Source organism: Trichogramma pretiosum, unplaced genomic scaffold, assembly GCF_000599845.2.
Source record: "Trichogramma pretiosum strain Unisexual culture from Peru unplaced genomic scaffold, Tpre_2.0 scaffold32, whole genome shotgun sequence".
Taxonomy (NCBI): Eukaryota; Metazoa; Arthropoda; class Insecta; order Hymenoptera; family Trichogrammatidae; genus Trichogramma; species Trichogramma pretiosum.
The window spans coordinates 1,173,260-1,186,395 of NW_019641641.1; the positions used below are offsets into that span (position 1 = coordinate 1,173,260).

At 36.0% G+C, this 13,136-nt stretch overlaps 1 protein-coding gene across 1 annotated transcript; it reads left to right on the forward strand.

Annotated features, from left to right (window-relative positions):
* The first annotated feature begins 557 nt into the window (after nt 1–557).
* LOC106652377 lies at nt 558–8,799 on the forward strand. Its single transcript, XM_023459724.1, has 3 exons — nt 558–688; nt 1,288–2,154; nt 7,704–8,799. The coding sequence occupies exons 1-3, from the start codon at nt 558–560 to the stop codon at nt 8,797–8,799; spliced, it is 2,094 nt and encodes a 697-aa protein (XP_023315492.1).
* The last annotated feature ends 4,337 nt before the right edge of the window (nt 8,800–13,136 follow it).

The following is a 13,136-nucleotide window of genomic DNA, read 5'->3' on the forward strand; positions in this document are numbered from 1 at the left end:
AGTTTTTAGTTAAAGATACATACAATTTGAAATTAAAAACTTTTTTTGATTTTTTGAAATGATCTTACTCTTACATGGCTGAGTGTTTTGATTTCGACCAGTTGAGCTGTGTTACCGTGGAAAATGCGTCTGAATAAACATGAAACATTTATTATTGATATTGGTATTAATACATAAAAATAGGAGCAAGTTCTTTGCCAATAAATTGGCTGCAGGTTATAATTATAAAAAGTAATGAAAAAGGAAGAAAACATCCTACTCAAAAACATATTTGAGTTTAAGCAATATATAAAACCTTAAAATAGTAAAATTTATTAAAATTGTGTGATCAGTTTTAGTTTGTGATATTTCGAAATAATATCATTTCAATATTTTAACTACGTAAAGCTGCACCTCCAAATTCCTTCACCATCTTTTAAAACTCTAGTAAGCTCTATTTAAATGCTTTAGCTTTACCTTAAATTTTCTTATAAAGCATCTTTGCATAGCGATTATCTGAATAAGGGGCCTTAAAAAGTTGAATAAACCTAAAAATTTCCAGAAAATTGATCGAAAACATGCATGGAAATTTTCGCAAAAATTTAATAGTGAACTTCAACATAAATTCACATGTGAATCTGAACATATTCTACATGGGAATCCTCGAGGAATCCACCTTTTGCTATGTGAATTTGCATGAGCTTTTTCGGTGCGAAATCTATTCACGTTGAATTATTAATTCTCTATCACTATTTTTATTGTCTGTTTAATTTGGAAGTGATGTAAATTTAATATAATATAATTAATATTTTTTTATAATTAAAAAAAAACAAAAATACAATAGATCATAAAACGCCCGAGAAATGATGATTAAATAGCAGTTACATATTTGTGTAAATAATCTGTGAAACGTTGATAATAATAAATCTTATTTATGATATTTTTATATAGCTTTCGAATAAGAATGTGTGGTAATCAAGTAATTTGAACAACAGAAACAGTGCAATTCTATTATTCAATTATATTATCAATTTTTTAAAAAAGTTTCCCTTGCCATTTATACAATTGTTTAAAATGCATTGAAATTTACCTAAACCTTTTATTTATTGTTTTATTATTTTCTTCAATAATTTTTACTATACAGCAACTGCGCCGGTGCAGTATAATTTGTATAAGTCACAGTGCGCTTGCGTTCAACTTGTATATGTGTTTATGAAGATATTCTTCCCTGCTCAACATCGAAAATTTCGAAATGGTTGTGATTTTTCGATTATTTTTGTATTTTTATATTATTCAAAATGTTAAAAGTTGTCCAAACTTGTGTATTTGTAAATGGAAAGGAGGTAAAGAATGGGTTGAGTGTACGTCACGTGGTTTGACTTATTTACCTCAAGGTGCACCAGAAGAAACACAGGTGTATAATTTATCAGGAAATCATATTTCTACATTAGAAGATAACTCGTTTTTAAAACTAGGATTGACTAATTTGCAACGATTATACATAAGTCATTCTGGAATTAAATTTATACACAATGATGCTTTTACAAATTTGCAAGGCTTAGTTGAATTAGATGTTTCGTATAATGGACTGAGTCAAGTTTCTTCAGAAGTTTACAAAAATATTGTTAATTTAGCTAGATTGAATTTAGCAGGAAACCCAATTCATTTCTTAGAAAATCATTCATTTTCAACTTTAAAACAATTAACTTTGCTCGATCTTAGTTATTGTAAGCTAATAAACATATCAACTAGTGCTTTCGAAGGACTAAATAAACTTCAGTGGCTCCGTTTGAATAATAATTTATTGACCCACATATCAAGTGAGGCTATACCAAAAACTAGTCTTCGTGGTTTAACTCTTCATGAAAATCCATGGATATGCGATTGCAGATTATTATCACTGAGAAAATTTTTGATTTCTATAAAAAAAGTTGTAGCAATGGAATTAAGACCAATTTGTAAGCAACCAAAACAACTGCAGAATAAAGTAATTTCTGATTTAGCTGAAAAAGATATGTCTTGCATACCTTCTATAAACATTAGTAAAACTATTAAAGCTTATGAGACAGATAATGTTACATTAGAATGTGAAGTTTACAGTACGCCAAGTGCGTATAAAATGTGGTTTGATAAGAACCATAAGTACAATATAAGTAACGTGGATGAATCTAAAAGGTAAGGTCTTTGTATTATTAATATTAAAAATTTATAAACCTTTTTTTGGATTAATTACAATATTATTAGAAATAGTTTAGGAGTGAATGCATGGAAAATTGAAAAAAAAATTGTTATCGAAGTTTTCAAGTTATGCATTATGCTGACTCATGTGTTAGCTTGTGCTATTATGATTGTTTTGTTCAAGAACCATGATCCGATATACACGTGCCCATTGATCTATGTGCTTGCAGACACATTCGTGCCACCCCTCCCTCTAGAGTCAGCTCTTTTTTCCCTGGACCCGTGTCAATGGTACACACGTATTTATATCGCGTATGTGCCACCAAGACTAGCCCATAAAGAACTTTTTGTTTTTCACGCCAACATGATGGAGGGAGCCCAGAGCAAGAGACCCCTCCTCATACTGTGACGAGTGCGTTACGCCGTCACAGCTCTCTCTCTCTCTCTTTCTCTCCCTCTCTCTCTCTCTCTTTCACCACATTAACGTCTTCAATGTGACATATGCTGAATTATGATGTTTTCCTTTCACGCAGCAGTAGCAGTAACGCATGTGTGTGAGTGTGTGCGTGAGCGATCAGCGCGTCGTGGTATGAACGACTTAAACTCGCGTGAGTACTTTCGGATGGCCACCCAAAATGGTGTCGCGGACCGGATCTCCACGTGTATCTTTTCTACACAGCAACGGACAGACAAAGAGGGCCAAACTGACCCAGGCAACGATAAAGTACGCGACAAATTATAGGTATAAGTACCACTTGAGTACTACACCTTCTCTAAGCGTGTGCAATCGCGATTCCAGTGTGTGATGAATGAATGTCCGCCATTGCGTTGCTGTGTGCGCTGTAATTTTTGAGGCAGAGACTTTGACACTTTATAATAATTCATTTCTTTCATTATTAATTTAATTCCTTATTTGTCTTTTCTCGTCAATTCTTTACCCTAGATTGGACCGCGACACCACTACGGATGGTGCAAAGTGCCCAGAGCACTGAGCTAGTCAGCTTTATCGTGAACCTAGGACGATATATTAGTTCCTAATTTATTCATTTAATCATTTATCCTAACGGTAACGGGATCCGTAACAATACATAGTGAGCAATTTTAATAATTGGTCAACGAGTTGGGAACGACAGAGTGACGAGTCCTTGTGATATCAAAAATACACAGATATTCACTAGTGCGAGTTTGCGGTTCGCTCGAAAATAAACTTTGCGAAATTGGCGAAAAAAACTATCAAAAAAGTGTTTTTTTTTTAATGAAATTGTACTCCTACGTCAAAACTTCGACATTCGATTCTCCAGAAAAAAATACGTAAGAAAATGTATTGTTACGATTACTTTTACTCTCAGAACAGAGTTTGAAATATATTTTATGGTCGACCGATTTTGCTTCTTTTAAGGACCACAATTTTAAACTTCAAAAATCCATATACACCATCTAAAATCTATTGTTTGAGTTCTAGTTTGAAGGAAACTTTATTTTAAACCTCAAACTTTCAGATTCCGATGAATCCTCCGAGATACAAAAAATTTTTTGAAAAAGTGGACCACCCTATTGTACATGCATCATGATCTGCAACTAGTTTTAGCAAAGGCGTTTCTAGAAACAGCGAGAAAAAAATACACATCAAAATTAAAAATTCAGCTAAATGACTTCATAAGGACTATTTTAATCCTGGATTATGCCAGTATATTTTCGTATGAGAAAAAAAATTAAATATTTTGTGTATGCCTACCTACGACTACGATTCCAGATGCTTGCGATGGGTTCAATGTTCGGGTTACCGACTTCGAATTTTTTTGACAACTCATCTCAACACCGTCATACGGATAACAATACAAACAAACAAAAATAAGAGGAATATTCACCAAGGTGATTTGTCGGGGTTGAGTTGTCGAAAGATCAGGTTTTTAAGTAAACCTTGTGACAAAGTAACGTTGGTCAACACAGAGTCCGACGGTGATCTTCCCTCCACCATATCCTGTAAAAATTTTAGTAGATAAAGAGAGATAATTAGGAGCCTAATATGAGATCGGCGTGCTCGCATATTATTTATATGTGTATTCACGTGCGTAGAGCGCAAAATTGCGATACTCGCGTAAGCGAGCGAGCGAGAGTAGATGACAGCATCATCGACGATTAAGCCGAGTGCGATCGAAGGGCCACATGTGAGCACTGGACTGATCACTCTGTGTTGGTACGTGTGAGTGAAAGGTCGTTTATCCAATCCCCGCGATTCCGATTGTGAGCTGTTCTTGGAGAAGATTTGATGGGCCTTACTCATCTGCCCGTACTATGTACAATCCGGACTTGGCTCAACTAGTCAACCATTGTGAGTATCCAACTGTAAGTCACCGTTGCTTTATTGCTATGCATTGAGGCCCTTTAAAATATAGAGGTTTGGCTCTATCTCTCTCGATCATCGTCCGCATCTTGGCCCTGTCCCTACGACTCGTCGTAGTCTACGTTATACTAGCCACGGTGGCACGAAGCCACCTGGCTTCGTTAAGAAAAGCACACAATATTCAACTGTAACGGCTATTCAGGAACTCATATTCAGTTAATATCTATTTGACTATTGTTATCGTATATTCCTGTAATTATTAATTATTCAGGAGTCACGTCCATGACTGGTGCCTTTACAATTAAAGCCTAATTGCTATTCTTTACACGATTGTATACTGATTATTAATATTCGGCAGTCCCTATATTTTTTCCGTTTACAGGTGCTTGTGGAAGTCGTCTCGAATGGACGTACCCTACTCCAGTTAGAAACCATTACATTGTTACCAAACGAGTGCATTTCCTGTACAAGTGAGCTATCGATAGCAAAAGATTCGTGAAAGCTGTGGGAAATTTAAAGGTCGGATGAGTCTAGAGAGAGTTTTTTTTGTCGGACGTGGGCAGTGTAAACTCTGCGGCCAGCGGCCTATGCGAAATCTGGTATCCCACCAGTACCGTCGTTAGACATTACTTCGGTGGGCGCCCCTATAACAGCGTTACGCTTGCATCTTCATCTGCCTAGTCCATATATTCCCCATCCACCAAGCGGTGATTAGGGGTTCAGGGGCAGTTTTCATCCTTTGATCTTCATTGTTCCATAATTGTCACCCGCCACTTGATTACCCAGTCCCATGTTCGCCACATGGCAAACAGGGGCCCGGGAGAAGGGTGGGAGGGAACCTCAGGGCCTACATTCCTCAACATCAGCCCAAGCTCAATAATCTCTCAGCGCTACATCATCTCGGTGTCAGCGCTGAGGGACAGATACCTTAATTTCACATACCATGTGTTCGTTAATCTTCCTTGAATCCGGAGCATCCCTCTAACCATTCATTATACACATCAATGTGTCAGAAAACAGCAATAATCTTCCCTCTCTGCCTCAGCCGGTGACCGAGCTAGAACTAGGAGACAAAACTTTCTTTTAATTTCATAAATACTCTTCGCTCTTTCTCGGTTTCAGGGCGTCCCTTGAAGCCATACACTAAGCACATCAAGTACTATACACTTTAACGAGCATGCCTGGCTCTTTCTTCAAGCCTCAGTTGCTTCATTACAGTGGAAGCGAATGAACTTACCGCTGTCCAGCCTAAGTGCGAGCTGAGCATGTACGCTACAACCGTTTCCGAGGTTAACGGTTGCCCAGTTGCGTTCCATAAAGATTCGCGCTCACGCGAGTCAAGAGAGAGTAAGCAAGCATCAAGATGTAGGTATTAGATGTTGCTGATTTGTGTCGTTTGTAGAACTACTCGAGCAAGCTATAAGATGGTAAACACAGCTTTGTGAATGTTTCGCGTATTGGTTTGGTATTCAATTCATCAGTTTCGGAGATTTTAGCTCAGTTAAGTTTGGAAAACGAATCGATGGAAAATGCGATTGATATTATTTGAAATCGTATCGGTGAAACATCGCGACAAAGTTTTTTGGCAAGCGGTATTAACCTTATAATAAAAATGACCGATTCTCTGTGAAGTTGAATGGCAAAAAAATTTGTTTTCTGCAAATATGAAAAACTTGTTGTTTTCGATGTCAGATTTGTCCCAAAAAAATTTTTTAAAAATTAGGGCCTTCTATGACACTTTTTCAGATCCCCAAAGTTGGCCATTTTAGCGTTTTTCCGAAATTCATGAAAAATCACAAATATTCAAATAATTCCTAGATCAGTGCAGATTGATTCAAAAGTAAAAGTGACTACGAGCTTTATTGTTGGAAATTTCCCAAATTTTCAGAAAAAAATGTTTTCCAAAGTGATTGGAGCAACTTGGGAGGTTATAGAGTGGAAAAAACTTGAAAAAAAAAACACGAAATCTAATCGAGTTCAAACCGGACTTTCATTTCCAAAACTATGTAAAAAGCTTCCTGAAGTGGTTAACTACTGCCTGATGAAGTTTTGTAACTATTGTTGTTGACAGCTCGTAGAGTGGCATTCGTAGGCGAAGCAGCTGGTGCGAATGGTCGGAATACGGTGGGTCAAATACGTTTGGCGAGCTACATGGAGTGACTTCAGCAGCATTCGTAACAGTCGCGTCAGAGTTTTTTCTGAGAGAGGTTTTCGGCACAGAAAGGCGACGACCGAGCGTTGGTGAAAGACGGAAGACGAGTTTGTCGGAGAATGGCTCGGGAAATGTTGGCATAGGTTTAGACAGCTGTGTGGGGAACTCGCCCTTGGATCAACGTGATTGTAGACTTACTGGAGAATTGCCGCTGACTAGAGATATAAGACCTGAAATCTATGGCCAACATGAGGCGCGTGCATTTGCTGGAGGCTGGGGTAGGGGAAATGGTGGTAATTTGGTTTAGTTGAACTCTGATACGTTCTATCTACGGGACGGTATTAGTAATAATTATCGTAGTAGTATCGGTAATTTAGCTTGAAATGGCAGTTTAGGTTTTAACTCGACACTAGCGATAGAGAAGAACGCGTGTGTGTTATATGAACAATGGGGCCTCGTGTTTCACGACGAAGCCAAGAGTAATCCAGAACATTTTATTATGAGATTATTGAATTACGCATGGAGGTACCAGTTATCGTTGGATGATATTTGCAGGATGTTGCCAGCGGTATTAGATAATGAATCGAACGCATGGCTCGAGCGCCAACCTCCTCCTTTAAAATTAAGAGCTTTTTTTATTATTTTAACCTTTTAGTGTTTGATCTTTTAAGATTTTGAACCTTCTAGACTGTGGTTAGCTTCCGTAAAAATGTTGTGCTTTTACGCAAGTTTGAAGTAAATAGATAGGTCTTTCTAGTTCTCAGTCTCAGTCTTTTTTTGACGTTTTTTAAAGACATGTTTGCCAACCCTACTTTTTATTTTACTAGCTCTTTTCATAGCCCAAGATTATTACAAAAACCAGCCGTTCTTAATCAATTTAATAAAATTATAATAAATAACCATCTATATAAGGGAAACCCTTTACAACAAACTTCAAAACACAAACTCAGTATTACTCCGAACTTTTTTTTAACATTTTATGAAATTACTTTCATTTACTCAACTTTTATTAAGATTTGAATGATTTTTAACCTTTTTTTAAATTTACAGATTAGAGAATTTTCAAATTATCACTAAAACAAAAGTGGTGTTAATAATTAAAATTATGTCAGTTCATCTTAACGATGGAGGAGAATATGTTTGTTACGTAGAAAATACTGCAGGAGTAACGAAAAAAATATTAACTCTAGAGGTTATTCAAGATAAGCAAGCGCATAACAAACCAGAAAATCGAATTCTCAATACCGATTTCGTTAATATTACAGCTATAGGAGCTCTTTTTGGAAGTCTATCTGCATTGGGATGTATATTTTTTTGTGTATATATATTTTCTCATTATGAAACTTTAAATTGTAAAAACTTTGTTACATTCTCTAAATTCTATGAAGATTTGATCATTAATCAGGAACAGTCAAAAATGTCCAGTCAAACGCATTCTAATGGTAATACTCATAAAAATTATGATGTTATTAGTATCTCCAAAAATTCCAACGATGGTGATCATTCTGATATGATCAACAGTAATTTAATAGCTCGTGAAATGGTTTTGAATGTTGTTTCAAAAAATGAAGCCTGTTTAGAAAATGATACTGAGTTACGAACTTATTATACTCAACCAAATTTTACAGATAAATTTTGCAGTGAAAAAAGAATATCTGTCAATAATTATCCGGATATAGGTAACAGTTCTGAAAGGTTTTCTTTTTTCTTCGATAGTGATGGGTATCCATTAAATTTTGGGTTACCAAAAATATCATCAAAAATATTCGATTCTCCAGTATTAATCAATGCACAACTTGTTAAGACACGGTATCAGAATATTTTGCCTTTTTTAAATGATTTTAAACAATTCGATTCAGAAAAAGATCACCCAGAACCACTTTTTAAAATTAAAAATGACAAATTGGACAATTTATATAAAAATAATCCACCACCGGTGTGTTCTTGTGAATTCATGCATTGTTCAATGCTTTCATGTCAAAAATCTCTTCCAAGTCTATGTATTTATGACGAAAAAAAATACGACCAACCTGAATCATATTGCGATGTGACAACATTCACTCATGTCGAATCAGATGTGTATGACGAGGCCAGAAGTTTGAAAAATACCGATGCAGGATATATAGGTGCTATCATAAATGTATAAACTCAATGATTAGAAAGCAATAAGATAATTATAAACTTCAATTTGTATTAATAAAAGTAATTTTATGCATGAAATCATGAGCACTTCAAAAATTATTTTATAAATCTATTTAATGATGTATTATGTACCTATAGAAAGACCCATTTTCCAGCCACATATCAAGCATGTTTTAGAGAAGTTCCGGCCACGGTAAGATGAAAAATGACTGTCTTTTATCTCCCCAATGACTTTACATAATAGCACCATTGTGATTATATTAGCGTTTTGTCATTTTTTTGCGCTATTTTGAGTATTTTCAGTAACATACACCGAATATAATATTGTCGTTACCGTAGAACATTGAACGAAAAAGTAATTCTACTCAATTTGTGCATCAATCTCTACTTACACCGCTAGTCCATTCTCACTTCTGCACCCGAATAGATAGAGGCTGAAAAGACTTCAAATCCACAGCGGCGGCTACAATCGTTAATGATATTTTTTCTAAATAATGATTCAGTCAAACTATGGTGGTTGGCTCTCATACGATTATCACCGACTATAATCGACGTGGGTAATGGTTTGTGGTGAAACCAAAGGTGTCACTGCGGAGAATAAATTATCTCGACGCAGAGCCTACCCTTAAAGGCCCGTTTTCCCAAGCATTGTTGAAAAGTATTATCAAAAGTGGCAGCTGCTATGTCCGATCCCTGTATGAGAAGGGGTCCAGACAAAAATGAATGGGCTATTGGGCGAAACATTTTTGAAGACACTGGCCTTTTTTTTAAATTTCGAACACGATGTGATGAGTAATTATGTCGTGAAGGAGTTAGATAAAGCTTTCGTCGACACCCAGCCTATACACGATTTCTCCTGTATTTCTCCAAGGCGATTTGTGATGTAAACTCTGTACACACTTTGATATTTCTTAATCCATTGCAACTCCATACGAGAGTCGGACAAAAAATAGCGACGCGGTACTACAAATTCTTGCTCTTTGCTTATAAACTCCACTAATCTTACTGCGACTAACGCAGCCTGCATCTCTATCGTCGTATTAGAATTTAATTAGTTATTCGACTTTATGCTATCACAAAGGCAAAATGAAAAGAATCATTTCATAAACAAAAAAGCCAGTACACCACAGTTCCGTAGTACTGTTCGCTTGCATCAGAAAAAACGTGAAATTCGGCTTCTTTTACTTGAAATTGATTTCATTAATAACAACGGTTAATCCTAAGTGAAACTATTATCAGTGAGATTTTGAGCCAATCTTTCCACAAAATCGGGTCGCTTTCACTCATAGCATCGTCCTATCCAATACCGCTTTTACAAATATTCTGAAATTTGAATCACGCTTGCATTGAGAAATGAATGAGATAGCCTAAGGGGTCAAATACCGACATCATCAAACTCAAACACTAACGCTTCATAGCTACTTTCTGACCTGTTAAGATTTCCGCAAAAATGTCCGATAAATCTACCTTGAAAACGAGTTTTTTCGACTCATTCAGCCATCTCAAACCTAAAACTTTTTCTATTTTTTGATAATTCTCTAAAACGCATTTAGAAACCAAATAGACTTATGTGGAATTATTAAGCTTCTTATTATATTAACACACTTATCATTACTATTACATTTCGATCCCGATCTCATGATTAATAATAATAATCTGTCACGCGATTTCGAGAACTTTGTCGAACGAAACACAACTTACTAAGAAATCATCGATGTACGAATTATTGATTGCACGGCTACGGGAAAACAATCAGAAAGCACCCTTGTAAGCGCCCTTGTTGTCCTGTAGGAATTTCGCGACTTTTTTACAAGAGCAAGCTAGCATTTTTATCTGGGCGAAGACTGCTTCAAATAGCAGAGCGCACAAACAAAATTCCGACGGTTCTCTCCTCCTATCTCTCCCTCGATACAAAAAACGTTGATCGTCACGATCATTCTCAATTATATTTATTCGCATAAATAGGTCTTTCATATCTCCGATGATGGTGAGTGAAAATTGATAGAAGTACATTATTACTACCACAAGCGACTTCAAATAATCGGGACCAGGTAACACAACATGTCATTCATACTTAAATTATTCGATTTTGCCACAGCGTTGAAAACTACCTGCACTCAACCTGGCTTATTGACGTATTGCACATCGAAATGAGGTACGTACCAAACACGCTTATTGACCGACGTACTAGACACTTTTTCTGCGTATACTAGTTCGAATAAAAGTTCGATCTCTTTATAATAAAGTATTCTATCTACCATCTAATATATTTTAGCAAATCCAGAATTTTTCTTCCATTTCGCGGGCCAAAATCAGTACCAAAAATTTTTTCGTGGTACGCGAGTAAGGGTCACGGGAAAGCGTTCTTTGGGGTCCTAGAAACATAAAAAAATGCGTGAACACGAAAAATTTTGATAGTGAATTTTTCTATATGCATTTTTGTGCATCGCGTATGAAAAATCATGATTTAGCATGGGGAAGGTATAACACACTTGCAAGTATCGCAAAATAAGCGTGAAAAAAATTTCAAAAACCCCATACCCAATGTATTTTTCGACGAGGAATCTAACGGTAACCTTGAATTTGACCTTCAACGTAACCTTCAAGCTCCAGTGATCTAAAAATCGATTTTTCTAAGGAGAGCCCATTTTTATGACAGATCTGAAAAGAGCAAGAAATTTTACATTAAAATTAACTTTTTGTATTTTTTCCAAAATATTTTATTGATCCACCATTTGCGAAAAATCTCTGCGGGTTGAAAACGACGAAATTTACGGATTAATTGCCAAAATCAATATGGGGCGAAATTTCTCAAAACTTCTAGCGCCTCGCGCAACAGTGTTTTTGAGCGAAATTGCTCAATTTCTAACTCGCTCTAAAAGTACCTAAACGAACCTGGAAAAATAACCAACCAGTGTGTTCGATAGGAAATTTGCTCAGCTTTCCAATGACAAGGTCCAATTTTCTGAAATTCTTCATTTTCACCCCGGAAAATGCAAGTAAACTTTCAAACTCGAATATCTCACAATGCGTCATATTTTTTGCGTTTTTTATTGTTTCAATGGAAAGCTGAGTATTTTTGATTATTTTTCTAGTTCAATTACATCGTCATTTGTACGAGTTGTGATTACGGCGAGCCGCTAGTCGCGCGTTTGAGCGGCCGGACGGCCGAGCGCCGACTATGTTTGCTCGTATCTCTCATAGAAATCATCCTCAGCTTTCCATTGAAACAATAAAAAACGCAAAAAATATGACGCATTGTGAGATATTCGAGTTTGAAAGTTTACTTGCATTTTCCGGGGTGAAAATGAAGAATTTCAGAAAATTGGACCTCGTCATCGGAAAGCTGAGAAAATTTCCTATCGAACACACTGGTTGGTTATTTTTTCAGGTTCGTTTAGGTACTTTTAGAGCGAGTTAGAAATTGAGCAATAGGGTGTCCGTTATTTCCCGACTTTTTTGTATTGCTTCTCCCCCCACCTAGATGTCTTCTATTTGATAAGACAATGAGAAAGCCGGGTTATAGAGTTCGAAAAAATGATTTTAAGGTGGCCCCCAAGCGGCTTGAAGCTTACATGTATTTTAAATGGGAAAAACTTGAAAATTTGATTCTCAGCGATAAAAATGATGAAAAAATTTGAAAAAATTCAGCAACCTATGTATTTTATGTATTTTTTGACGAGGAATCGATTGGTGACCTTGAATTTGACCTTGAACATAACCTCAAAGCTACAGCGAACCAAAAATCGTTTTTTTCACAGTGACCCCCATTTTTTATTGCAGATTCGAAAAGAGCGGAAAATTTCATGTCTGATTATGTCTTTCGATTTTTTTTCAAGGGTATTCAAAAGGCGCTGCAGATATAGATAAAGCCCTAACTAGTAAAAACTCGAAAATTGCACGCTAAAATTAGGGTTTTATTTGTATCTGTAGCATCTTTATAATGCCCTTGAAAAAAAATCAAAAGACATAATTTGACTTGAAATTTTCCGCTCTTTTCGAATCTGCAATAAAAAGTGGGGGTTACCGCAAAAAAAACGATTTTTCTCAATATTTTGTTCGCTGTAGCTTTGAGGTTATGTTCAAGGTCAAATTCAAGGTCACCAATCGATTCCTCGTCAAAAAATACATAAAATACATGGGTTGCTGAATTTTTTCAAATTTTTTCATCATTTTTATCGCTGAGAATCAAATTTTTAAGTTTTTCCCATTTAAAATACATGTAAGCTTCAAGCCGCTTGGGGGCCACCTTAAAATCATTTTTTCGAACTCTATAACCCGGCTTTCTCATTGTCTTATCAAATAGAAGACATCTAGGTGGGGGGAGAAGCAATACAAAAA

Excerpts from the sequence above, each read along its gene's own strand:
- LOC106652377 (XM_023459724.1), top strand. The coding sequence starts at position 558 with ATGCATGGAAATTTTCGCAAAAATTTAATAGTGAACTTCAACATAAAT. Across the intron at positions 689-1,287 it reads AATTTGCATGAGCTTTTTCG|TTGTCCAAACTTGTGTATTT; the intron begins GTGCGAAATCTA and ends AAATGTTAAAAG. Across the intron at positions 2,155-7,703 it reads AACGTGGATGAATCTAAAAG|ATTAGAGAATTTTCAAATTA; the intron begins GTAAGGTCTTTG and ends TTAAATTTACAG.